This window comes from Lepidothrix coronata, unplaced genomic scaffold (assembly GCF_001604755.1).
Source record: "Lepidothrix coronata isolate B3197 unplaced genomic scaffold, Lepidothrix_coronata-1.0 Scaffold19, whole genome shotgun sequence".
In the NCBI taxonomy this organism is placed as follows: Eukaryota; Metazoa; Chordata; class Aves; order Passeriformes; family Pipridae; genus Lepidothrix; species Lepidothrix coronata.
Window position 1 is genome coordinate 5,501,970 of NW_016690199.1, and position 26,310 is coordinate 5,528,279.

General features: G+C 42.4%; 1 protein-coding gene across 1 annotated transcript in view; it reads right to left on the reverse strand.

Annotated features, from left to right (window-relative positions):
* Window positions 1-270: 270 nt before the first annotated feature.
* Window positions 271-26,310, reverse strand: part of RCOR1 (REST corepressor 1) — an 84,407-nt gene continuing 58,367 nt past the window's right edge. Inside the window, exons 5-13 of the mRNA XM_017807649.1 lie at window positions 24,239-24,291; window positions 20,005-20,166; window positions 17,277-17,395; window positions 13,789-13,867; window positions 9,006-9,200; window positions 7,991-8,068; window positions 7,214-7,271; window positions 6,436-6,665; window positions 271-3,912 (exon numbers count right to left, since the gene is read on the reverse strand). Of these exons, the coding sequence (XP_017663138.1) occupies window positions 3,871-3,912; window positions 6,436-6,665; window positions 7,214-7,271; window positions 7,991-8,068; window positions 9,006-9,200; window positions 13,789-13,867; window positions 17,277-17,395; window positions 20,005-20,166; window positions 24,239-24,291 (1,016 nt within the window). The 3' untranslated portion in view covers window positions 271-3,870. The remainder of the gene's footprint in view (window positions 3,913-6,435; window positions 6,666-7,213; window positions 7,272-7,990; window positions 8,069-9,005; window positions 9,201-13,788; window positions 13,868-17,276; window positions 17,396-20,004; window positions 20,167-24,238; window positions 24,292-26,310) is intronic.

Here is a 26,310-nt window from a genome sequence, read left to right on the forward strand (position 1 = left end):
TACATAATGGAATACTATACACTCCAGTATAAATCTTATTTTAGGAGAATATGAATGTAAACACTCATTATTATACAACATGCATAGACTATACTGACCTTCCATCTTCTGAACTGTAACTTTCACTGCAATTGTGCTTTACTATCAACAGGAAAAGCTGCATTAATCCAGGGAGTGGCAGAAAGTATTTGCTTTAGGGGGCATTGCACAAGATCACTAGATTTTTTTACTTGCTGAAGACAAGCTGGAGCTAATAAAATAATTTTTCACTTTTTTTTTTTGTAGACAGTAAGTATCAGGCCACTCATTGCTGAATGGGCTGTGCACAACTTTATACCAATTGGAAAAACACGCATTATCAAAAGAAATCTCCTCCGGTATTTTTGCATTTTGTTGACTCGGAGATTTTTGTTCACAAATCCAGTGATCGAGTTAGTGTAATGCACTGTTTGGCTCATATTTGGTGTGCAAGAATACCAACAGCATATTAGCGATTTCAGAGAATAAAAACTGAAATTTAAAGTGACAATGAGCATATTTTAATACATAATGTTTCTGATGTATTTGTACAGGAAAGAAAAATGTTTGTCGGGACATTGCTTTAAGAGAGTAAGAGTTTCACTCTTATTTTAACTATTAAAAAAGTGTTCTAGTGGATATTCATGGGGTCTTCCTGGTTGCAAACTTGTAAAAATATATTAAGAAATCATTATCCCCATTGGTATTAAATATATTGAGACACAACCATTGTGGTTGCATTACCAGTTATGGCTACTATGGTCTTAAGCATCTGATTGTACATTGTTGCTATACTGTTAAGCACAACTGAGGCGTGTATTTTTTTCCCTTGGTTATAAGATTAAATTACAAAAATTGATCACTGTTTCAAACCAGATAAACACGAATATTCAAGTAACAAGGTTGTTTTAATGGATAAGTGAAAAAAGAAGTTACCTAGCACTTTACACAACTACATAAAAATTAAATAGAACAAATGAAATTTGTTTATGCATATGCAATACACTTTTATATCTTTAAGATTTCTAAAACTAAAACTTAAACTATCATTTGCTTTAACGATACCATATTTTGCACAATAACTTATACTTAGGAGAAATAATTTCCCATTTTCCACAAAATATATATAATTATGACATTCACATTGATAGTTTAAGAAACAAAATTTAAGTGAATATTCTATCTTATGCAGTTATCTTTGTGGACCCTTCTAGTCAGAATGCAACCAGTTGATGTTTCTAATGCTTGACCCATTTAAAAAAAGAAAAAGAGGGTCTTCACCTAAACAAGATCAAACCATTTCAAAAGCTAAAATGATTTTATCGCATTTAAAAACATAGTTCAAGAGAACGTAAAAAACTAAACCTTTAAAATACAGTGCTATTATATTGCATGTATCAACTACAATAAGATAGCAGTCAACTGAAAAGTAATTAAACAACTTTTTTCTTCCTAATATCACGAATTATACATGTTTCCCCCTACCCCTTGGGGATGAAGCCAAAACACAACTTTTCTGATCATAAGATGGACAGATTTGAGGGCAAAAACCAATAGAAAGTCCTCACAGGTAACTAACTCTCCAGCAGAAGCCTCTCCTGACGAGTCCCCCCAGCTGGGATGCAGGTTCCACAACATTCCCACACTGGCGAGGACCTGTCTCTATGCATTGGTACCAGCAGGAGGTTTAATACTAGAGTGTTTCTAATGAGCAGCATTGCTTTACACAACTGTCAACTGGATTCACAGTGCTATTTGCCCGGTCTTTAATCCTAATTCACACACTGGCTAACAACTAGCGTCCTTTCCCACAGGAGACTCCCAACTCCAACTGGCACAGGTCTGAAGGAACATCTGAACCACGATCAGAGCTCCCAGTTCACAGCAACAGCTGTAGAGACACAAACATCAACACAAAGGATAGGGAATAGCTCCCTTCCATACTCCCATCACCTCGTAGGATCTCTCTGGAGCTACTAGAATGGAACTGCTCAGGAACAGCTGCCAGGTTTCTGAAACAGCCCCTTTGTGGGCTCCATGCTCCAGCATGCCCTAGGAAATCCCTATCTGCTCTGTGCCTGTGTGTCGTTGCTCAGTTTCTGATGTTGAATTACTCTCCTCACACAAGGCCCAAGGGGAAGGACTTTCCTTGGGCTGTGTCCACACTGCAGGAGGTGCACAGAGCTGGCATCAGCCTGCCTCGCTCAGGTACAGAGAGCAGAGCCACTACAGCACACAACATAGCACAGCCCAGCAGCTAAACATCAGCACCAAGGACGGGGCTCAACTATGAGCTGCAGCACCTCAGCTGCAGGCCAGGCCACGGACTAGCTCATTTCAGGTTGTGTTAAGAAAGGTTGGTGCTGTACATCACTGTGTGCCATCTTGGCTTGAACCCTCTGCAGAGGAAGAGAAGCAAAAAAGGTCCTTTTTTCCACCTGGTAGTTTCTTTCAACATCATTAAATTAACCATTTTTAAATGCTTTGTGACTAGTGTTATTTTGCAGCTTTCCACTGGACAAGAAGTAATAATGCTGCTTCTAGTTTCTCTGAACACTGTCTGCTCGGCAGTCAGCAACTACCTTGTTCAAGGTGCAAAGTCCTCATACAGGACTTCCAAGAACAGCTCCAGTTCAAGCCAGGTCATCCGAGCAGAGGGCTGGGATTTGAAAGCTGCATGCACCAAGTATTTGGAAAAGCACCTCTTAGATTTTAAATTGCATATTTTGGTTCAGAACATGAAAGCGATGTGTGCTTCAGAAGGGTTAAAATGGCCAATGAAAATTAACCCGGTTCTTCTCCATTAAACTTCCAAGAGATCAAAAACTCTTGAAGGTTGAATTTTGTGCTCCAACCCTCATCCAGACTTCCAGTGGGAGAAGCAGTTTGATGTCTTTGGCAAACAGCGCTCTGAAGAGAAATGAGACACTGGGACAGAAAGTGACCTATGGTAGCCAAATGTAAAAAGGCACATATTCCCCAAAGGAGAGGCACCAGAGGAAGTTTGTTTTGACTTAATCCCACAGAGGATCAGGAAAAAGAAAGTTGTGTAGCACTCATTTAACAAGTTACAATGCAAATGCTGAATGCCAGGGGTTAAATAGCGTATCAAACAGTTTCAGGTTACGTATTCCCTTTTGCACTAAATAAAAGCCATTAAAATATACAGGAATAAAATGCTCAATTAGGGAGCTTTCTATGAAGCAAGAACACACAAATACAGTGGAAGGAATTGCACAAACCAGAAGTGTAATGAGTTACATCTACAACCTTGGACTGACCAAACCTTAGAAATAACATTTCCTATCACTTTGCATTATTCAAGATTGTTTGTTAACATGTCCTGTCATGGCAGAACAAACCTGACACTGCTGGCATGTGCACAGGCCTCTCCTTTATAGAAAGCTCACTAACAATAGTGTCATCGTAAGAATACACAGGAAGCGGAGACCACAAGGCCATGCAGCAATACATACTTATACCCTATGGACCAAGTATTATAAGAACTCCTAATGTGTAGAGTTACTGTGGGGCTGCTAAGGAGCTCCTTGTTTTGCAGGTTGGTCAAAAATTTATAGGTGTTACTGGTTCTAGAAGTCCCCATGCTTAAGCATGATGTTGATGAAATGGAGAGCTGAGCTACCTGGGTGCTTTTGAAAGAAAGTGGAGGCAGTATGGAGGAATGAGGGGAGATTAAGGCAGATGTAGCACAGGACTGGAAGCGTTTGCCTTTTTTTGGTAATAGCTGCTTGTCCACAGATATGATGCAGATGGCTGTCTGAGGTTTGCTAATACCTGATATCCTGGATAACACAGTAGTCAACACAAATTGTTCTAGGCTACAGCACCTTCTCACGAAGCAGATGCATATCTGACATCAAGAACAGAAGTAGCCTGGAGGGAAGGGGAAAGGGGGGAGAAAAAGGAGATGTTTAGTTTAAAATGAATACACAATAGGCTTTCTTGCATCTCCAAACTTCACCCCAGATCCACGGTACTAAAAGCGACTAAACAGACAACCCTGGCACATAGGAAGAATTGCAGCAGCTTTCCCTATTTTGAGCACACTGGGATTTGTTGTTGGGAATTTAAACATACAGGAATTAAGACTGGAGCTGTGGCTGCTTTATAACCAGTAGTCTCACCTCCCTCCTTCAAAAGGGAAGTGTAGCCATTTGCTATGGAAAAGCCCAGAGCCCTCAGAGGGCTGATGAAGCTTTCACCAGGCTGGTGGTCAGACAGCTAAGGCATGCCAGGGGAGAAAGCACCCAAGGGACTTCAGTGTTAGGCCAGCAAAGTCATCTCCTGGCTGCTGCAGAGTCCCCCTGACTTGACCACATACCACCTGTGTAAGTGCCCTCAGGAGCAGGCATCAGCCATGCAGTACTGTGCAGTTCAAGAGGGACTGGGAAACCTGCTCCTAGGCCACACAGATCACTTATGGGATAATCCCAATGACGTCACCTTGCCCCCGGAACTGCTGAGACAGGCACCCAGTCAGCACAGTGCTTATGTTATTTCTGAAGGCAGGAGCACTGCATTTATAGCCAGTCTGAGGCAAGGTTTGATGTGCTCAGAGAGCATGGTGGCCACTAGATATCCACTGTGGGACAGCTTTGTGTCCCTCAAACCGGGACACTTCCATATGTGTTTTTATAAAAAACTGCAGGCTTGGTAGTTAAAATCCCCTCTATGCTGCCAGCCATGACATATCAGTTCTCCTACTGTCCAGAACAGGCCTCATCAAGACCCACAAGCCACACAGCACTAGGCATATGTGGTGTGCCACAGCTGGCAGCTCACTGCCACCCTGCCTAGCTCCTGTGTGTGTCAGCCTGGTGCAGGCAGGCTCTGCCCTCATCCCCACAGTACTGCAGGGCACTGAGCTGCCTGACTCTCACAACAGCTGCCATTTCTCCAGGCTTTGCAACCATTTCCACCAGACTGTTGTTTTGGTCTGGTTCCCACCACTCAGCACTTGTTCTGCTCCAGACTGGACACTTTCCATCACTAGTTTCGGTGATCACAACAGCTGCTCTAGCAGTAATTTTACCAGACCTTGCCATCATGCCTCCACTCCCTGCTCCTCCTCTGCTAACTCGTTTGGGATCCTCATTGCTCCAGTACCCTCACACTTGGCCACATCAGCCCACTCCAGTTCCTGCTGGAGCCATTTTTTCCTATGTCAGGCGAGACTCACCTGTTTTGACCTCAACTGTCAGGAACAAGGGTGTATTTGAAGCTAGGGAGAATCTCAGAGGGCTCAGAGAAGAAAAGCTCTGCATTGCCAACAGATACAACTCTACTGATGACAGGAAAAGGCAGTGACGTGAGCCATCTATCTTTCAAATTGGTGGCTCTACCTCTCAATTCTGGAAGAATGGGACAATTTCACTCACACCCTCCTGAGAAGTCGAGTTTTCTGAGTTTGATTTTATTTATCTGTCATACCTTTGGATCTAGTTCCCAAATATAAGCATCATTGAATTACATGTTATTAGGATTTGTGAAGCAGTGGAGTTCTGCTTTTTGAATGTCTGAAGGACAAGGTATGGGTGACCCACCCTTAATCAGACCAACAAAGATATACAGTACACTGAGAAGTCTTTACTCCAAAATTTGCCTTATGTTGTTGACTGTGCTTGCATTTAAAAGACATGGCTTGTGCACCAAGTTGTCTTACAAATTAGGCCAAAGGAAGTCCTTGACATTTTTAACACACAAGCCTCTACTGGGGTTTTTCTTTGTAAGATCGTGTTGATACTACATTTTTTAACTCACTTTCATATTTAAACATTCTACAGTCCCTTCGTTAACTTTAAGCATACATGGCCTTTGGAGAAGTGTTAACTCCATGAAGATCCATCACGGAGATGCTGTTCCTAAAACGTCTGTCTTCACACAAACTGCTGTAAAAATCATGGAAACTTTGTCTTTAGGTAATTCCAGAGTCAAGAGTTTCACACACTCATCTTGTTTATAGCTTTCTTCCCTTCCCTCGAGTGAAGCCACTCAATCATCAAAAATGAAAGAGCAAGTTTTGGCTCAGAAGACTGTAGGGTCCCACAAAGCCAAACCTAGAACAGTTGGGAGAACTGAGTGCAGGGAAAACATCCAAGTGAGATAAAGATGTATGGGGTTTCAGCAGCAAGAGGCATTAAAATCTCCTTGTTCTGATGAGATACAGATACTGTCAGAGGGCTGCAAACCAACTGTTCTCTTTCTGCTTTCGTACATGCCTGGAATTCCCAATTCCCAAAATCAGTACTGGAATGTGTATATCCAGAGGAAGTGAAATATGCTCAGATTGAAGACTGTAAAAAATTTGCAAAGACTGTGTGTGTACATATATACACACACATCTATCCTAACTGAGCTCAGATCAGGAATTTTATGTTACTTTTAAACTGGATTTACCTCATCTTCCTCTTCAGACATCTTAGTGGAATTATCAGGGGATTTTACAGGCTTCTGGCTGTTGGTTCCATTTGTCTCCTCTTTGCCGTGCTCTGCCTCCCACTCCTGTAGGACTTCATCTATGTTGAAACGACGTCGATAATTTACAAAAAAGTTTTTCACTTGCACCACAGATTTGTTTCCAATCACATCAGAGATTGCCTGAAAGTCTCGGCCGTATTTTCTGATTGCTGGAAGCGACAAAAAGAAAACCAAAAGCAATGTGTTATTTCCACTAAGACCACAAATCAGGCTCAAGTCACAGCATAAGGATCCAAAGCTGAACCTCTGTCAAGGTTTCAAGCCTTTTTCAGATTAATCCAGGAAAAAAGAAGTCTAAATGGGGCAAGAGACACAGCTAAGACCAGCCCTGGAGAAGAGAAGAAAATAAAGGTTTAGTAAAAGATGGGCAGAGTCAAATCTACAAGACCTGTGTAAATCTGCCTGTACTGCTTGAAAAGTTACACAAGAAGACAGCATAGCAGTGATTCCAGCAGAGTTTCATTTTCTGAAAGCTTAGACAAGCAGACATTATTTTCAAATATTCATATGATGAAATTTATACTGCCCAGGGAGGGGAAGGGGGAATATTTTTGCCTTGTTCAAATACATTCTTGGTGCATTAGTACACAGCAACGTCAAAATCCTCCATTAGCCACTGAAAGGAAACTCAGCCCTGAAATACAGCAAAGTTTTGACCATCAACAATTGAAGTACAAATAAACTTGCAGTGCCATACCTTGCACAGCAAGAAGCTGCTCATCTGTGGTCCAACGTGCATTAAATTTCTGGACGACCTAGACAGCAAAACAAAATAAAAATTAGGTAACTTCATTTATGTACCTTCACTTATATCTGAGCTCTTAAAAACCCCTCAAAAGTGCAAAAAAGAATTGTTAGTCAAAGTATATAATTCCTTTAGTAGCAATGACATTTTCAGCATAAAGAACTGCATATGGCATCCATTCAGTTAACTGTGACATACACTGTGCCTGTAAGTCATGGTAACAAAAGAAGATAGGGAAGGGTTTGAGCAGATAACTAAGAGCCACACTCTTCCAAAGCACCTACTTGTTTTTATCACAGACACCTTCTGTAATCTGGGCCAAATTACTTCCAGCATGAGGTACCAGCATTGGAGGGAACACAGAGAAAGCCCCAAGTGCCCAAAGAAAGATGGGCCATTAATATCCTCTTCCACATTTCTCAGCATTTAGAGCAAAGCAACTACCTCTCTCACAAAGGCATATAGATATAGCACTGACAAATCATGATCTATCTGGGATACCTGTACTCTGTTAGAAGCAACTTTCACAAGTTTCAACTTAAACACTGCTTCTTACTTTCTTCTCATCTCCCATTTCCATTACACATCAGTGAATATGGTAAAGGACCTGAGTCACACCGACAACCAACAGGACATTGGTCCTACTTTACTGGAAACCAATAGCCATGGTATGTAAACACAGATTAGCATTTATCTTCACAATAAACAAGGGTCAGAAAACGATCTTACCTCTGGAAGTCTGTATTGTTCTATACCACCTTCAAGTTTTTCTTTGAGCGCGCTGTTTGTCTGTTTGATATTCTGAATCTGAAAAGAAAGTTTCATTCCTTTAAAATGGATTAAAACATACCTTTGGACAAGCCTTTTTTCTAGCAGCCTCAGCGGGAACCCCACAAGCTCAGCCTTTCCAAAAGGAAGTGTGTGGAATGCAGGAGCAGCTGGTGAATCAGGAGATCCCATTTAATTTATTCTCTGCTGTTTGCAAGTTATTTGGAGCACGAACCGCCCAAACTTTGAGGTCTGTATAAAGACCAGTATGAGAAGAAAGACCCTGTTTGCAGCAAGTAATGAATCAAAGACTGCTAGAGAACTTCACTTCTCCCAGAGTGCCAAAAAAAGGCTTCAGGCCAAAATACCAGTTCTATAAAGTTTAATAAAGAGCTTGAGACAGATCTCTGCTTCAGAAAGAGCAAAAATGCTCAGATCTAGGCAACAGACTCATGTAGTAAACCTGTCTTTAATCACAGATATTTGAAAAACATTTGTTTAAAAGGCAGATCCATGAGGGAAGCAAAAGGTATACAGGAAAGTTTATATGATGCCTGTTTAAGAAAGACTAAACCATATCTGCCTCTTCTAAAAGTACCATATGAAAAAGCAAAGGAAACCAGCTGCTGCAGATGGAAATCGGATACTGCTGAAACTAATGTCACCTGAGGAAAGTTCACAGTTAAAACCAAAGGAACTCTGAACTGCAAGAAACAGCAAGTGCCAACAAGTGTTCCTTCAAGTCCCCGCTGTGAACTTCTCCTTGCTTTTAGGTATAAAATAGGCTTGCCTAAAGAACTACAACATGAGATGTAAAATCCAGGGCTGCATTAGTTCAGAGCACAGAACTAGCAGCTTGTCAACTAAGCCACATAACAATACACATCATCACTGCCAAGCCACAAATTCCTGCCAGCTTCACAGACTGAAACAGGCCTTACCACCAAAACCAGCCCATCCATACCCCAATCCATACCTGTCGTTTGATTGAGACTAATTCCATGTCCAGTTGTCTGAGTACAGTGGTAGCAGCTGTTGCATTGGCAGAAACAGCCTCCACATCTTCCTGGGAAAGGAACATTCCTTTGGGAGGTTTCCTCTTTGCTCTGTTTTTGGCCTGCGTACTGTGCTTCTCCTTCTTCACCTGAGGGACAGTTTCAGCAGGTGGCACCTGGCAGAGAGCAGTCATTTTATAAAACTAGATGATCTTTAAAGGTCCCTTCCAGCTCAAACCATCCTATGATTCTATGACTTTTAGCCATCAAAGACTGGAGAACAACAAAGCTACTTTGCAGACAGGAAGACATTTTTTGCTTTAAGTGGCGTGTCATACAAACACTGTCTTGTACAAATCTCTCCTTTCTTCTAGGCAGCTTTCAGTATTTACAAAGATACTGATTGTCGTCTCTGCCCATTCTCATTCTGGGAGGCAGATGCACAATTTTGCAGCAGTTAAATGTTCTCCTTATTTTGAAACCTCCAAAACCTCTCTTCTTGCTTTCATCACCAGGCCTGAAGACACCATTTTAACTGAACTCCAGAATGAAACAAAGTGGAGTTTGCAGACAGGGGAAGAATACAACTAGAACAGTTTACCGAGATTTGTATTATTACAAGTCAGGCAGGAAAAGGAATAAACCAAATTTATTTAAAGGCGAAGGATAAAGGAGTGAGATGACTACAGAGTAATTCTCAGATTGTTACACCATTCATTGGAAGACAAGTTTTCTTGCATAGCACTTGTATATCAACTGTTCCATTAAACTGATGCAGTTTTGCCTAAAATAAAATTTAAGTCTCTTTTGGAAAAACAAGTATTTCACAGACCACTTATTATTTTTATCCCTTACATTTAAAGCAAAGAATTTAGCACACATCTCTAACAGGGAGATTAGCCAGGACACTACGCTACACATCCTTCAAGAGCACATCTGATTCTAAAAACCAAAACCATTTCTTCCAGAAGTTATTTTCAACATGCAACTCATAACTAAGATTTACTACCCAGTGACTGGAGCCTGGCCAAGAACACAGAACAGAAGAAGGGTGGCAGGGAGAGAAAAAGCAGAGAGGGGAGGCTGAATACTCTACTTGATCACTGCCAGCTTTAAACACATTGGCTTCATTTAGAGCTATTGTTCCCCTCCTAATTTGCAGCTACATTGCAGTTTCTACAGAGTTTGTGACATTTGCTCATTAGTGAACATTAAATGCTCACATTTGAAACCACACAAGGCTGAGGACCAACCCCACGTAAGCATGAGGTTCTGACTCCCAAAGTCCAGAGGACTCCTCCACAGATGTCAGGAGACAAAAGCTTGCACCCTCTTCATGGGCACAACGGCTGCAGCCACATAACAGCAGTAATGTGGACAATTGCCTGTTCTCAACCCTTTTCTTCCATCGATTAGTGCAAAGTATTCCATGAGATACGATGCCAAAGGCAAGCCCAGAAGCAAGAGGTAACTACTGCTATGGCAGGATGGATACTCCTATTTCTTTTTGCAGAAAGGAGTGGTGAGCAGGGGAAAGCAAAGTGGTTTAGCTACGAGCAAGTGAGGTAAGCTCTGTACCCTGCTTCAGAAGTGAGCACTTTGATAACTGAGCCAGGTAAATTATTCAGCATGGATAGGCATTTCAGATCTACTCCTATTTCATTTGCATACACAACTTCACAGCACCACACAGCAATAACTCACTACAGGTTCAGGCTGTAGGTTGACCAACATGCAATTCCCACAGTGCAAACACCCTAGAAGCCTCAATATTAAGGAAAAATGAAAGCATTTTTAAATGACTGTTTTACACAGTTCAAAAAATGCAAAACTCTTTTGTGCTGGGGACAAGAAGCCAGAGCTCCAGCAGAACAGTTTGTGATGGCTCCAAATGCCTCCAGGATCCACCAAAAATTTGAATATCTACTCTTTCTTGGAAACTCTTGCTTTCCTGGCCACACACATCCCTCTTTAGAATTAAATAAAGTAATGAAAACCAGAAAGAATTAAAATGTAGGGATTTAACAGTGCTCCTCTGTTTATTTAGGTATTGCCACTGCTATCCAGTGTACTTCAGTCTTACAAACCCCTTAATACAAAGTTCTCTTCCTCAGATTTCACTCTGGGAGAAGAAAAGACCAAGCTATCTCAAGCCATGTAAAAGCAGAGGATGAAATGGGAGGCATTTCCAGGAACAGGGAAGATATGGAGAAAGCAGCTCTAGGTCATGACCTCAGTATTACAGAGTTACTATCTGAGGAAATCCGAACAATTGCACTAACACTGAAAGTAAAAAGGGAAGATTCCTCCTCCAGTGATCCCCAAAAGAGGAAACAGATGAGAGATTTCAGATACTCTGAGAAATCCCAGTATTATTGGGCAAGTCAGATAGTAACCAACATGTCTCAGAGACCCAAAAAACATCTCTGAGCGGTTGGGACAAGGAGGTTCTTTACGGTAAGAGTCCTGAGCTGCTGACACATCACCAGCCCTGCGCATCTGACCATTAAAGGAAACACAATGATCAAGAACGACCTTATTGCCCCCTCCTGGATACCTGCTCTCTCTCAAGGCATTTCCATCAGCCCCAGGTGCAGGTACTGTAAAATCAGAATCATAAAATCATTGTTGGAAAGATTGTTGGAAAAGTTGGAAAAGACCTCCAGGATCTTCAAGTCAAACCTTTGACTGAACACTACCATGACAACTAAACCATAACACTACGAGCCACATTCACTCGTTTCTCCAACACCTCCAGGGCTGGTGACTCCACTACCTCCCTGGGCAACCCACTTCAATGCTTAACAACCCTTTCAGTGAAAAATTTCTTCCTGATGTCCAGCCTGAACCTCCCCTGGCACAGCTTAAGGCCGTGCCCTCTTGTCCTGTCATTAGTTGCCTGGGAGAAGAGGCCAACCCCCGTCCTGCTACAACCTCCTTTCAGGTAGTTGTAGAGAGTGATAAGGTCTTCCACAAGCCTCCTCTTCTCCAGGCTAAACAACCTCAGCTAAACTCTTAACAGGCTGTGAAAGCTGTTGGCTTCATTTTGCCCTCCAGTACAATCCCTGACCAGAAGAGCCCCCACCAGGCTGCCTGACACTGCACACACAGCCAGACTGCACATGCTGCATGAGTTTCAGATCAGCAGGAGTGCCATGGCCTGCATCAGTGTGACAGGGAGGGCACACAGCCTCCTCCCACACAATATTTTCTACAAAGATGCCTTGATGGTAACTATTAGACATCTGATCTGGTTTGGCCTTACAACAGAAAGTTGTCAAAGAACTACCTTTCCCTCTTCTGCAGCAAATTCAGGGCATGTCAGCATTGGTAGGGAAGGAAGCAATAACAGAGGGGATTGAAGGGAGCTCTTTTACAGATGCAAGCCTTTGAAGAGCTTACAAAGAAATCTAAACTTGAAAATTTATTAAAATATTGGGAAATAGGACAACACTATTATTTACAAGACACTGGAGAGCTGCAGTATGCAGCTGCAACTTAGCCAAGTGAGAACCCTTCCTGTTTGGCTGTTGCTGAAGCTTCTGCAGTTTCTTATAAGGATGAATGCAAATGGCTTCACATCCACTCTGCTCCTAGACAGACATCAAGGGTGCTGGTCCTTTCAGTGGAAGCAACAGTTAGGCTTTTCTGGAAAGTCTAGAGAGCACCCTGGCACAGGCAAAGAACAGATGGGAATGTTGCAATTTTTCAGTTATTTCCATTAAAAATAATTTGTTGGAGAAATTAATCTCTCTGACAGTGGCTGACAAAACAGCTGCTCTAGGACTTTGTTTTTGCCTCAGTTAGATCAGCTTTTTAAATATTTCTAGTGGATTTTCCCGACACATAACCTTTAAAGGAATTTAAAAAAGGAAATAGAATGTCCATGGGAGAGAAATTAGGCTACAAGAAATCAGGAAAGGGAACTACTTCAAGGAGAGATGGTCTTAGGGTAAGCATCTTTCTCACTCACACATACAACCCACGCTGCAGCTGAAAGGCAAGGTGCTTTCATTTAGTAGCAGATAACCTGCAGGTTACAGACATGAAGTATATGCTTTCTGGTTAAGCATCACAGACTAGGTTTTTAAAACTGTTATATCTGTGTGGCTATTTTCATCCAGAACTCTATGCCCACTTCAACTACTTCATTTTAAGTGAGATGCAAGTACTGCACTTCGAGTAGACAAAATAGTCTGCACATAACAGGTTAAGGCCCCTCTGCCACACAAAATGAACTGGTTACAAAAACCTTCTCCTTTTCACCAATGGAGTTGAAATCCTGGTGCAACTGAAATCCTCAGAACCACTGTTGGGAATTTCAGTACATCAGGAATTTACCTCAGCATCTAAGCTGTAGATAAACACGCTCTTGATGGTCTACCTAGAACAAAAGGCTGTCTTCTCCCCTTCCAAGCCATCTTAATGGGGAGATGTGCTTCTACTCCATCTCCACGCAGTTAGGTTGATTTAAACCATCACTGAAGGTGGTTTAAGCTAACACACCCGAAGAGAGAATCAAAGAGACTAGAAACAATCACAGACTACATAATCATGGGACGGTAAAGTCTGAAATTTTCCCAGTTCCATCCATAATAACTTATCTAAACTTGTCTTGATCTAAGAATAATTCTGAAGACAATTCTTTTCTTGTATGACAACTATACAAAGTACAAAAAGAAAATTACATACTGTCAGCTTCTACATGAAGTAGCTAGTAAGTAAACACTTTCATTTGTACAGAAATAAGGAAAAGAATTATACCTCCTTTTTGCTCTCCTTGTTTTGTTCAACTTCAATGTCAATTGGGTTATTTCCATTTGCTTCCTCCATTTCATCCTCACTGGAAGATAAAAGCAAACAGTACTGTATTAGTTTGTGAGACTCTCTTTTTCTATAAATAGCATGCTAAAACAAATGCATGGATGCAATATCAAGTCCAACAGCTTTCCTTAGTTTTATTCCCAGGATGTTGGGTTTTTTAGAGGGTTACAGGTATCTTTGGGTTTCTTTGGCTTTGGTTTAAGTCAATAAATTCTTAACTGTGAAGACAGTACATACAGGATAACTTCTCAGTAGTGTACTTGGGCAAAGTAAGTCTGCACAGAGATATGAAATTTATTCCACAAGTTATCTTTTAAAGAACACGGGACACTGAGCATTTTAACTTTAGGCAAACTGACAGAAAGAAGACTGAGAAATACAGCAAGTAGCTAAAACTTGGATTTCATAGAACTCCTTAACATTTTGCTAAACAGACACGCACAAGATGAGCTCCCTCAAGAACAAGCATAAAAAATGTTTGGTTGTTTTGTTTTTTCTTCAGTGACAGCTTTACATTTTATTTTCCCTTAGAAAAGAAAAAGACTATCAGTTACAGAATAATAATAGGCATGAAATTTGGGCCATATTGAAAGTGACCCTGGCACACCTGTCCAGTTTAGCTTCATTGGAATTTTAATCAGACATTAAATCAAATGTATTTCCACCATTTAGAATATTTGTACTGTACACAACTAAAGTTAATTGCACCATTTGAGATGATGCCCAGAAACAGAAGAAATAAGCTGATCTAATCCAAGCTTTTTACTTTTTTTTTTTAAATCAAAAAAATAAACCTATTTTGTCAAGTCAAACTTTATAGCCTGGGCTGAGGAACCATCAGCTGGTGCAGGTATGCCACAGCTTCAGTGCAGGGCAGAGCTGTACTACAGTGCTGGAGACAACAGGGTACCGCTCGTGGTTGGTTCCCTGCTGCAGCCACATCTCAAGGAGGAACGGACTGCCAGGTGGCTTGGGCTGGCATCCCTCTCCACAAGAGCAGTCACTTGTTCAAGCCACTTCTGCTCTCCCAAGCTGCCTGGCTCACCAGCTGATTCACAGGGCATTCCAGGGTAATCACGATTCCAGGGAATAAACTCCCAAGCATCCCCTCCCAGAGCTGAACACACAAAGCCCCTCACACACTACTAAGAATGGCTACTGAAAACCTGGTTCTAAATGCACTGGGAGTTATTTTAGCAACAACCTGAGGAGTTGGGGAATTTCCCTGCCTAGCCACAGAAGAGATACAGAGGTATTCGAGTGAGATACCTCAGACTGCCTCTTCTCTTAACCCTATCTCTGAAAGAACTTCCTTGTGTTCTCACCTAGGTTCAGATTTCAGCCTTTCTACAACAGTCAAGTCCCACAGCCTTTGCTGTGCTGATAGTTTGATCCTGTATTCTAGCATGTTCTCTAGACATGAGCTAGACCAAAACCCACCCACTCATTTCTGCAGTTTTAGACACTGATCACTATAACCAAAGAGTACTTCTGCAGTTCTGCCAGCACCGAATGGCACAGTACAACCTGAAAATCCGGGCACCCTGAACTCACCCAGTGTGGATTCCACACCCCGCATGGCTGCACTGACAAATCCTTTGAGGGTGTAGGGTTTGACTATTTTATGTAATGGAGGGGAAGAATGGCAATCAAAAAATCAAGCTGATGGCCTTGTGCTTAGCTTGCTACAGATGTAAACCAAATATGCATTTCCAATCCAGCTGCCTTCCTCAAAGGTTACAAAATTGCAGCACATGACAGCCCATACAGTTCTTTCCCAAGGACCAGATGGTCTGAGGTGCTGCTTTTCCTACCAAACAGGCATAGGTACCTGAGAGGTGCATTTCCAAATTGTAGTAATTTCATTTATGAGCACAGAACAAAAATAGAGGAGGTAGTATGAAAAGACCCCAAAATTACATAGTATGAGACAAACAAATACTCCTTACAAAAGATTCCATGCCCCCCATAAATTAGTAGGAAAACTAAAACCAAACCAAACCAAAATAAATAAATAAATAAACCCCATCAGGATGGGGAGAAGAAAAACAGACAGCCTTTGCAGAGAAAAGAAAGGAACAGAGTGGAAAAAGAGACTCAAGTCAAAGAAAGCCAACCAAATACTGGACAAGTTGGCTGGCAGTATCTCCCTGGCCCTGCCTGTTAAGCAAGTATTGTTGACCTAATGGAGAGATGGGAGAGGTTGAGTGAGTCATTGGTGTAGAACAGCTCAACCCCAGAAACACATTTCTTCCCCCTGCCCAAACAGAGCTTGCTCATATGCACTGGAGCCAGCAAAGAGCTCCTTGGGAAGTGCAGCAACTCCTTTGAGGGAAAAACTTTTGCAGAATTGTGCCCAATTATATTAGAAGTCTCCCAAAGCCAGGAACAACTCAAGTTTGGTCTGCAAAGACATTAACTGCATTTTAGAGCAGGTTGAGAAGGCACTTGCATCAAGTAGATGGAGTTGCTGCTGTTCAGAGGGGTTACTTTCCCCACAGACACGTGAGGCCTCTGCATTTCTGAGGCTCTGTCAGCTCCAGAACTAGGCAAAGTCACCGAGTGGCAGTTCCAACTGTACAGATATTTATAGCAATACACACAAGGCCACTGGCTGCTTTACCTTCAAGGGCTTCCATGGTTACCCAGGAGGGTGAACTTGCAGAAAAAGCAAGAGTCAAGTTCATCTGCTAAACCTCAGTAGCTAGTGACCTGCAGAACACCACCAGCCTCACTCAGATCCTAATGCACCCAGCACTCCTTGGGATACCTCTGCCAGAGAGCTCATCCTGAGTTGTCCTCTGCTACCCTCTTCTCAGTCACTCAAAAACAGCCTTAACTTCACCTTTCTTAGGGAACAGCTTGGCCTGACAGCCTTACACTGGTCACAGTTTTCTAAGAGGCAGGGGAGGGCCTGTGTGCATACACACACAGGAGAGAGGTCCTGCACTGGAGTCTGTTCCCTGTATCAGGTGCACATTCTCACTCTGCTGAGCATCACTGAGAGGAAATAAAGGCAGATTTCTAGCTCTTTCATTACTTCCTTTTACCATCCTGCTTATCAGCTTTTCTGGCTCTGCTGACTACAGTGCCAATCAGACTGTAAACAGTTTTAATTTCATTTTCTCCACCCTCATGCAGTATCAGAGAAAAGGTTCTAGAATGGGACGGAAACCAGTGCATTAGAGGGCAATCAGGAATCGCACAGTGTTGAAAAAGGGAGCACACCTAATTGCCAACAGATTCCTTCTGGCTTTAAGCAAAGCAAAACATGCACAGCAGGGAAGAGAGGTGGGGAAAGGTGTGGTACCAGGAAACGTTTTGGGGAAAATCCTCCATCTAGTTTCTTACAAGCTAACAGGAATCTCTGGGATAGTCTAAAGAAACCAGTGTGCAGCAATACACAGCCTTTCTGCTTGCAAACCTACCTTTCCTCACGTTCCCTTTTTTGTTTACGAGCATGACGGTCCATCACACTAGTTTTAGTCCTTGTCTTCTTCCAGGAGTAGTAAAATTTCACCAGGCTGGCTATTGATTTGTCAGGAAGCTGTAAATTAAACATGTATCCTTTTATATGTTTATATGTAAAGTATTCCCAGAAGTTCATATACAATTGGTCTGGTTCTGTCAAGGAACATCTGATCTCTCTACATTGGATTGTCTCAAAGGCTCAAGCAAGGCAGTTCTGCAGCCTTTCCAAAAATGAGCTATGGCAGAGTGTTTCAGGTTAGTGCCTACTATTTAGGACATCAAAATCTCTGAAGAGCATCTCAGCAAGCCTCCACTCACCAGCCACGTAGCTGGTTCCCTTCAGAGTAGAGGAACAGAGCAAGAGCATATCCAAAATGAGGCCTTGAAACTGAGATAACAGTTTTAAAAGCCGACACAGACACGCGTAAACAACTGCAGGAACTGCTGAATTGCAGGCACCATCCCAAGCACATCTTTGATGTTTGGTTAAATAGGTTTATTCACACCATTCACACGATGAAGTCTATTCAAAGGCATCAACAAAGGATGTTTTCAAAAGGTGAAATGTTATTGTATGGTGAACTTACAATACAGAAAAACACAAGTCTCAGAATTAATTTTTTTGGTCCTTTTATACTAATACCATTACCCTGTAGCTATGAATGAAAGATCTGCCTCCAAAAAGCATAAAACTACATTACAACTAATTCTCTACTTCTGAAACACTCTGCATGGATGTTCTTACAAAGGACTTTTAAAAGGTAGAAGTCCAGCCTTTCTTGCTGAATAAAACATGTTATAGTTAAGTGTCTGATTCAGCTTGGAGGGCAGAACAGGTAGGGTTTGAAACAAAACTGTGAGCAAGAGCCAGATCTCTCTTATTCAGATACTGCAGTTTTAAGTCTTCACTTGAGATAAGCCTGGTTCTCAAACTGCAGATTGACTTTAGGTTCTAATAGCGGATCTACCACTCTGGCCCACAGCTGCACACAGAAATCCATCTGTGCTGGCAAAGCACAGGTGCTGTGTCGATGTTGTGTTGCCAATAGCCACACAACAGGTTGGTATGCTGAAATTAAGAGTTCCACAGAACAAACTCAGGGACAAGGCTGTTACTGACAAATATCCACTTGGCTATAAATCCGTGCTAAGAGTGCCAAAATATCAGAAGTAGCTTCGGTAAATAACGTAACTTGCTCTTCATTCTCTGGCTTTGATGATTTCTCCCCTCAGTTCCAAACTGCATTGGTGTTAATGGGGCAGCATATATAAACTACTAACGTGCTCCCGAGCCATTGATTCCTGTCCCCTGCTAAACACAAAGCTTCTTGCCATTTAATTTCTTTCATGCAGGATGGCTTTCCTGGGAGCAACAGTAAAAAAGTATCATTAGCTAGGGAACAAGTGCATTAGCTTGGCATCCCTGTACTGGAATGCACTTCACTGAGGGACAGAGCCATGCTCCTGCACATAAACTGAATGGAGAATTTCTTGCTTTAGCATTTAACCAAGCAACAGGATAGGCTTTATGTTCTCTTTTTTTCCCCAGGACATTCCCCTCCCCTTTTTTTCCCGCCCTGTATAAAAACAGGAATAACGAAGCTTCACCCTTCCCTTCAAGAGTTCCACAAGTCCAGACTGCCCACAGTTTGTGCAAGCCCTGTCACCTGACCGAAGGGAGTGGGAGACTCTAGGACTCCTGGAACATTTGGAAATGGACATCAGTGAAGGAACATTCAAGGAGGACATGAGGAGAACAAGCCTCTTCCTGCTCTTCCCTTTTGAAAAGGGATCTGGTGGTTTTCCTTCATCCGTGGAAGGCCAAGTCAGCTTTCACTTTTCAGCAGGATCAGCAACACAGACCTTCACATGTGCTTTTAAAGAGGTTGAACAGACAGACTGCAACAGCCTATGCTCACTTCAGAGGGTCACAGCCAATGTAACTGGATCCTGCTGGAACACTTGAGAGGGAGGCACTTTACTGAAGGAGAGCAAAGAAAAAAGTCTGGTTCCCCACCCAGGTGATAAATTTGAAGACACTCTCAAGATACAATTAATAAAAGTTTTTTACATCCCATCCTCTCCCTCTTTCAAAAGAAAATTGCACACTCCCCTAGCACCTCCCTTTCAGGCAGAAATCTACCCTTGAAGTTTTCAATCACAGTTTAAAACAATATCAATACCAACCAAAATCAAAGGACTGAATGCTTGCAATGATGTATAAACCTCCACCACAGCATCCACTGACGGTCCCAAATCACATTAAGCACAGACTTCATAGTTAAATAAAATTAATTCCTAAAAAGCAGGCTGTAAGAAAGGAGATCAACTTTGCACAGAGATGATCTTTATTGTGTGTGTGTGTGTGGGCACGTGTATATAGACCATGCCTGAACTCCAGTTGAGACAAACACTACCATGGCACACAGGGGACTGAAAACTGTAATTTCCAACCAAAAAAATTGTACAGTCAAAGTCTATCCTGAACCAGTAAAGCACTTCAGGAAAACATTTCTACGGAGACTCTGGAAACAATATTATTTCTTTCTATTCATGGCAGTATTTTCCCTCTAACATCTCCTCTGGCCTCTCCCAAGAGCATTACACATGCATTCAGCACAATCAGCACTGAAGACGACAGTCCAGCTGCCTGTTCTGCTTTTCCACTCCTGTGACACCACTTACCATCTGCTGGATCCTGTGAAAAGTTTTCCCATGGAAACTGAAGGCCTGTTCAAACAAGACCTTGTCTTCCACTGTCCACTCATCTGGGAACGGAGTAAAGTTTGGCAGATCTGCCAAAGACTTCTCGATGTTGTGCTTGTGCCAAAACAGCATCCCAAGGGCCTAGAAATAACACAGACACCAAGGGGACAATCGTAATTGAAAATAATTGTAAAAAGAAACATGACTGGAAAATGGAGAGGGAGAGCTACAACATTTTTCTCAGGCAACACAGTAGGTATAATTTTAATTCACAGCTACATCAGATGCTTTTCTGAGAAACGTGGAATCTGACCCCCCCCAGGCTGTGAAGATCAATCTGAAGTTTATCAAAACCACATAGGTAGTCACATAATAAGAGAGCAGCAACAGAAAGGTGGAAGAAGAAAACTGAAGAAATTACTCCAGCTTTATCCATCATGGTATGCATAGGAAAGCTAAGCAAAGACTTGAGAAGTCTAGCTAAAAAAACAGTTTCTTGCCAGTGCTGAACTCTATTTCCTGACAATCAGAAGGATAGTTTAGTTGACTGGGGGTTCTTATGGTTGTTTAGGGGGTTCTTTCTGAGGGGGAGGGGTAAAAGGGTTAGAGGATGAGAGAAGAACTGGAAGAAGGAGCGTGCACAACCTTGACTTGCTGCTGAAATGTCCCTGGACCAAAGGAGGAATAAATCTCACTCATTTTGGGGGCTGCTCATTTGTTCCCTTGAGAGATGCCTCATTTCACTGCTGCAGTCTCTCATTCTCAGTTCCAAAGACAAAGTACATGTGTTGCACTTCAGCACCTGCAAACCATTCTCCTCCCGCTGCCTCCGAGACACTCACATGCAGCCCCCCCCTCCCAGGGGTGCACAGCCCCTGTGTGCTATGACACATCACTGCCTCTGGCATGTCAGCAACCACTGCAAGTCATTTTGGGAAGGCCTGACTCTACAGAGCTAAAAACCAGCCTTTCACAATGGCTGTGAAGTGAAAGCAATCCCTAACATGCTGAGTAAAACATAAGAGTAACCTGCTCATCATATGCAAACTCAGCTCAGGTTTCACAGCCATAGTTACCCTCTTCTAGTAGTTTCACCCTGGCTGCTCAGTGTTACAAAATCCCTCCAAATCTGGGGTTTCCCCACTGTGCTTTGCTATGCAAAAAGCAGTTCATTTATGGGATCTTGTGCCCCTAAGATTATGCAGAGAGCATGCATATAAATGTTAGTGATATCCAAGATCTTGCCCGGACCCTACTGGCCTCTCAGTGCTGCCCAGACACCCTCTTCTCCCTTCTGCCACCATGCAGAACAAGTAGTAGTCTTGGTTGCATCAGTCACTCCAGATGTCACAGGAGCCATGCAGCCACTCTGGCAAGCATGGGGCCAAAGGAACTATTTTGCAGCCATGAAGGACTGAGTTTTCTCTCTCCTGCCATCCTTTTCAGCTTCAGACACAAGCTGTACCAAATATCCCCATGAGGAAGCAAGGGAAAAACAAGGAGCAAGACATTTTGGGAGGAGGGCAGGGTAGCATTAAATACCACTGAGATGCTAGCGAGGGCTGAGGGGGCAGCTGCTTACACAAAGCAAAAGGTAAACAAAAAGATTTTCCTTACAGGCTTGTTTTAGCAGCAGAGCAATATTCCTCCTCCAGCCCGTGCTGCCCGAGAAGAACTCTGCACTCATACACGGGTAAGTACATAGCTTTCCCAGACTCCTTTGTCCCGGGGTGTCTGACACAGGCTGGCAGGAAAACACGGCTCACAGCCAGACTTACTGTAGTGCTTCCAAAAGCCTGCGACTGCCACAGCTCAGCACAACCACCGACAGCTGTTTGCACCACCAGCTGAATTGGGCTTGCCTTGCCGGAGCTCACTGGCCTGCAGGAGCCTGTCCTTTGCCTGCCCTCCAGCTGGCAAAGCTGCAGAGACTCCCACCAGCACAGCCCCGAGCCTCCAGCCATCATCCAACAGCAGCAGAGCCAACAGGGCACTCGGCCACAGGAAGGGGACAGAAAAGACAGAGCTGGGAGCTGCACATGGCACAGATGTGGCCAGCTGGGCTGGACGGGAACAACGCTGGGCAGAGGAGGGCTGGCACACACCCCAGAACCCTGCCAGCTGCTCATCACTCCCTTCAACAGACTGGCACGTCTTAGTCTGCAAAGGGAGCCTTTGGGCAGCGGGCACAGGTGGAAGAACAGGAATCTCCATGCAGTGACTGTCAGACAAGCCACCTGGACAGAGGTCCAAAGAGACCAGCTGTTAGGGGGATGTGTGTGTGGGAGAGGGCTGCCTTGGCCAGCAAAGCCCAGAGACGGTGGCCAATTGCTAAAGCAAGCTCTGACTGGCTTCCAGCTTGTCCACAGTTACTCAGCCAACAGCAACTCTCATGATACCTGCTGAAGACAGAGTGTCCCTTGGTGACACAACAAATCATCCTGATTTGAAAGCCTTGACACTTGTCCCTATAATACAAAATGAATACATGCCTTCCAGAGTAATAGAAGATAGATCCTCTCCAGTTATTTCCTGGAAGTGCCTAGTGTAGTTGTCTAGAAAATCCCAAAGGACCTAGGAAACATTTTTGACTCCAGAGTATTATGTGAGAGTACTACAGTAGGAATGAGAAAATGTTTAGAAGTAGGGAATTTTTACAAGTTGCTCAGCTACTTTACATCCTGGTGTGGCAAGTCCTACAACTTCTGTACACAGAGAAGAGGAAAACAGAGAAAAAGACTTCAAGGAACGAGTGGGAGGTCTGTATTTCCAACATTAGAATGAATGCAAATTTCTGCTAGCTAAATTTAAGTTTTTCAACTGACAAGAATTCAGTTGGTTTTTTTGTTGGGTTTTTTGTTTGGTTGGTTGGTTTTTTTTTTTAAATCACAAGCTTAATTTGTATCAGTCTTTTGTATCAGTCTATACTCTCCAAACATCACTTCTCCACTAAAACAATGAAACCCATTTCTATTACTCTAAGACCATCTCTCTTGGTAAATATTACCCACAATATCCAATATTAGGGTATACCCATATCAGCTGAAGAGAGTTACCATCTTTATGTTCATTTTAAGTTCACAGCCTTTTGAAGCCTTCATTTTCCTTTTATTGCTATTTTCTGCTCTTTGAAACTACAATTATGAAGTCTGATCATTCCTGGTTTTGCTGGCTATCTCAATTTCAATGTTCTTGTTCAGAAAGAAGTCTTTTTGAGCATGAGTATCAACCACAGAAAGTCTGACTCAAAGATGACAGCAGAATCATTTAAATAGAAGCCCTTGCCCATCCAAATCATTGGTTTCTATGCTCTGCCTGAACAATTTTATAAACTTTCAAGTTTTCATAGAATCCCTTTGTAGAGACAGTATGTGATTTGACAATTCAGTAAGTCATGAGATCCCCTGCCTTCCCTTTCCGGGCAAGTAGTAGTGCATAAGGAAACTCCAGAGAATTCAGAAAAGTTTCCCAGGCACAGATCTACTCATCTCCCCAACAAATGTTGAAATCAATGTTAGTTAACACAGGAAAGATTAGTACACAATCCTAGACCACAGGGAGTAAAGGGGAGATCTGCTCCTCAGATCAGGATTCCCATCCCTAGGCTACAGGTACTGGCTAATGTCAGTGACAGCTGGCAAAGTCACCCACCATTACTGCACCGACAGGCAAGGTGCTCATCTATGAAATGCAAAATGATTTGCAACACAGTTTCAAGGTAAATAACTGTAGATATTGGTTCACCTTAGAAAAGCATATGATGGTTCAATAGCTCATTAATAACTGCCAAGACATCCATGAAGCAAGAGATGGAGCAGTCAGCTGGAAACTGCAATGCAATCAGGCGGCTGTCCAAAGACAAGCCAATCTTTTTAAAATTGTTTAGGGGTTCTGAAAGTGTGCAGAAGGAAGCATAACACTTATGGCCAGACTCTGTTAGAAATTACAGTGGTTTTGGTTTTGTTTTTTTGACTCTTCATGTAAAACTAGGGGCTAACACCATATTCCCAGATAAAACTACAGGTGAACTCCATATCCCCAGAGCACAACTTAGTGTTACTAGGAACAGTCAGTTTTGGGACAAGCAGGAGAGAAGAAAACACAGTCAATAAAGAAGGGAAGAAGCAGTTCTAGGCAGTCACTTAAAGTCATGTTTTAATACAAGTTAGAAAATATTTTAAAATAAAGTAAGTATTCAGAGGATTGTTGTTACCTGCTCCATATTGTATCCATGCTTCTCTTTAGCAATGGCAATATATTCATCCACTGAAAAACAAAGAAGAGATGAGATCATTATATTAAATGCTCTTATACCTTTTCTTCCCTTGCCCTTCCCAGTCTAAAACCCAGATTTGCAGCTCTGACTTCAGTTCTCCACAGAGAACTCTGATGAACAGCTGCTGTTTCCAACAATTCAGGAAAGAAATGAAACAAAAGAAAAACAACAGTCATCAGACAAACTACTACATATTTTCTTAACAAGCCTCAATGATGCATGATATCCAATCCAGTTCCAGTACTTCTGAAACACAGCATATAATATTTCAAAATTTGTTCACCAAAACTGTAAACATAATTGTGTCAGCTATTTTTTGGGGGGTGTGTTTGCTTTGTTGTGGGTTTTTTGTTTGTTGGTTGGTGGGGATTTTTTTTAATCCCCCAAAGCAGTTGTTTTCTTAAGGAAAAACATCCCCAAATACAATCCATACCTTTCAATATTGCCAGACTCCTAGTGTTGCACAACCACTGCAAATATCTTGGCAAATTCTTCTACTCTTAGGCCTCAGCAATTTTCATCTTGGACCAAACCCTACCTCTATGTATTATTAGGCCCCCAAAAGCTTTTAACCTTTACAACATGAAGACACCCTGAGCACTTATATTTTGTATAGATGGGACTAAACCCCAAATGTCTCTTTCACTGTGAGTGACTGAGTTTACATTATATCCAAGAGCAGCCATTTGAGAGGACTGGATCAAAGTCAGTACCAGTGGTGGTGTTCTGAAATCTGTGCCCTTATGCTTGCTCTTTATTAACCAGACTGTAGTGACAACATCCCTGAAAATAAAAATTCAGTCTAAAAGGTCAGACTCCTATTTCACCTAACGGAGTGGAAGACTCTGGAAGTACTCATTGCCTGTAGGATCCGTAACGTACTTGGGACAGATACATACAGCCAGAGTTCTCATTCTTCTACAAGTTTTGGACTTCATGACAAGTCACAATGAACTCAAAAATCATTCCCCCTTCCTTTGCTAGAGATACCCTGGGAGGGATGCAAGTAAATTCCTGTACTGAGCACCAGAGTCATGGAGAGCATCCATAGCACCTCCAGAAGGAAAATGGTTCCGTGTACTCTGCAGCTAAGGAAGCCGTATTTCCCATGGTTTGGGCCTCGTGATTCACTTCAGCTCTCAACTGTGCTTCTCCCATGTTTTCTGACTTTATGAACGCTGTCACGGAACAGCATGGCATTTTTTAAAGTTTTTCCTTCAAGCTGTGACAGTCCTCAATTCTTCCTTCAGCTAAGCAATAAACTCAAAAGGTACTGGGAAAACAGAAAGGATAAATCAGAAAACACACAGCAGGACAGCAACAGCCTGTTATTTTCAGCTTGTCATTAATAATAAGTATTTAAATCTAGGTACTTAAAGTAAACATCCCATCTTTAGACTACTCAATATGACATGTGGTACCAATGCCAGACCTTCATATGGAAAGGAGAAGCATTTGTTAATTTTCACAGAGGCATTGCAAAAGAGGGCTTTGTTAAGTGCCATGCAAAAGTCTGTGAGAATATTAATACAGCCACATGTTGTGGCAGAAGAGCATGCAATAAACACAGGCACAGTTACACATTAGCAAGGGGACTCCATGAGGTTTTTGCTCTTCCAAGCTCCCACCTGCACACAATGGCAGCTACCAATGGGCTGATGAACCTGTTTGTTGGTCCATGTTCTGGATACTTTCAGTAAAAGCTTTATTAGCCCTTTGGAAAAAGGTGCAGCCATAACCATTCATTTGCACTGCTGCAGCACAAACATGTGCATCTGTCCAAGTGAAATTGTTTCTAAGGACTGTGCTGAACTGGGATGAAAACCATCCTTTCTCACGAACAACCTTTTCTTGCACAAGGCAAACACTGTAAAATAATCGAAAAGGCAATGGAGGTGATTGGGACAATGACAAAAACTTCCTAGGCTGAATTCGCTGCATTGCCTAACAGAATAGGCTAGTACAAACCTCAAAAATCAGCTTTGCCGTGGGGGGAAAAAAAACAACTT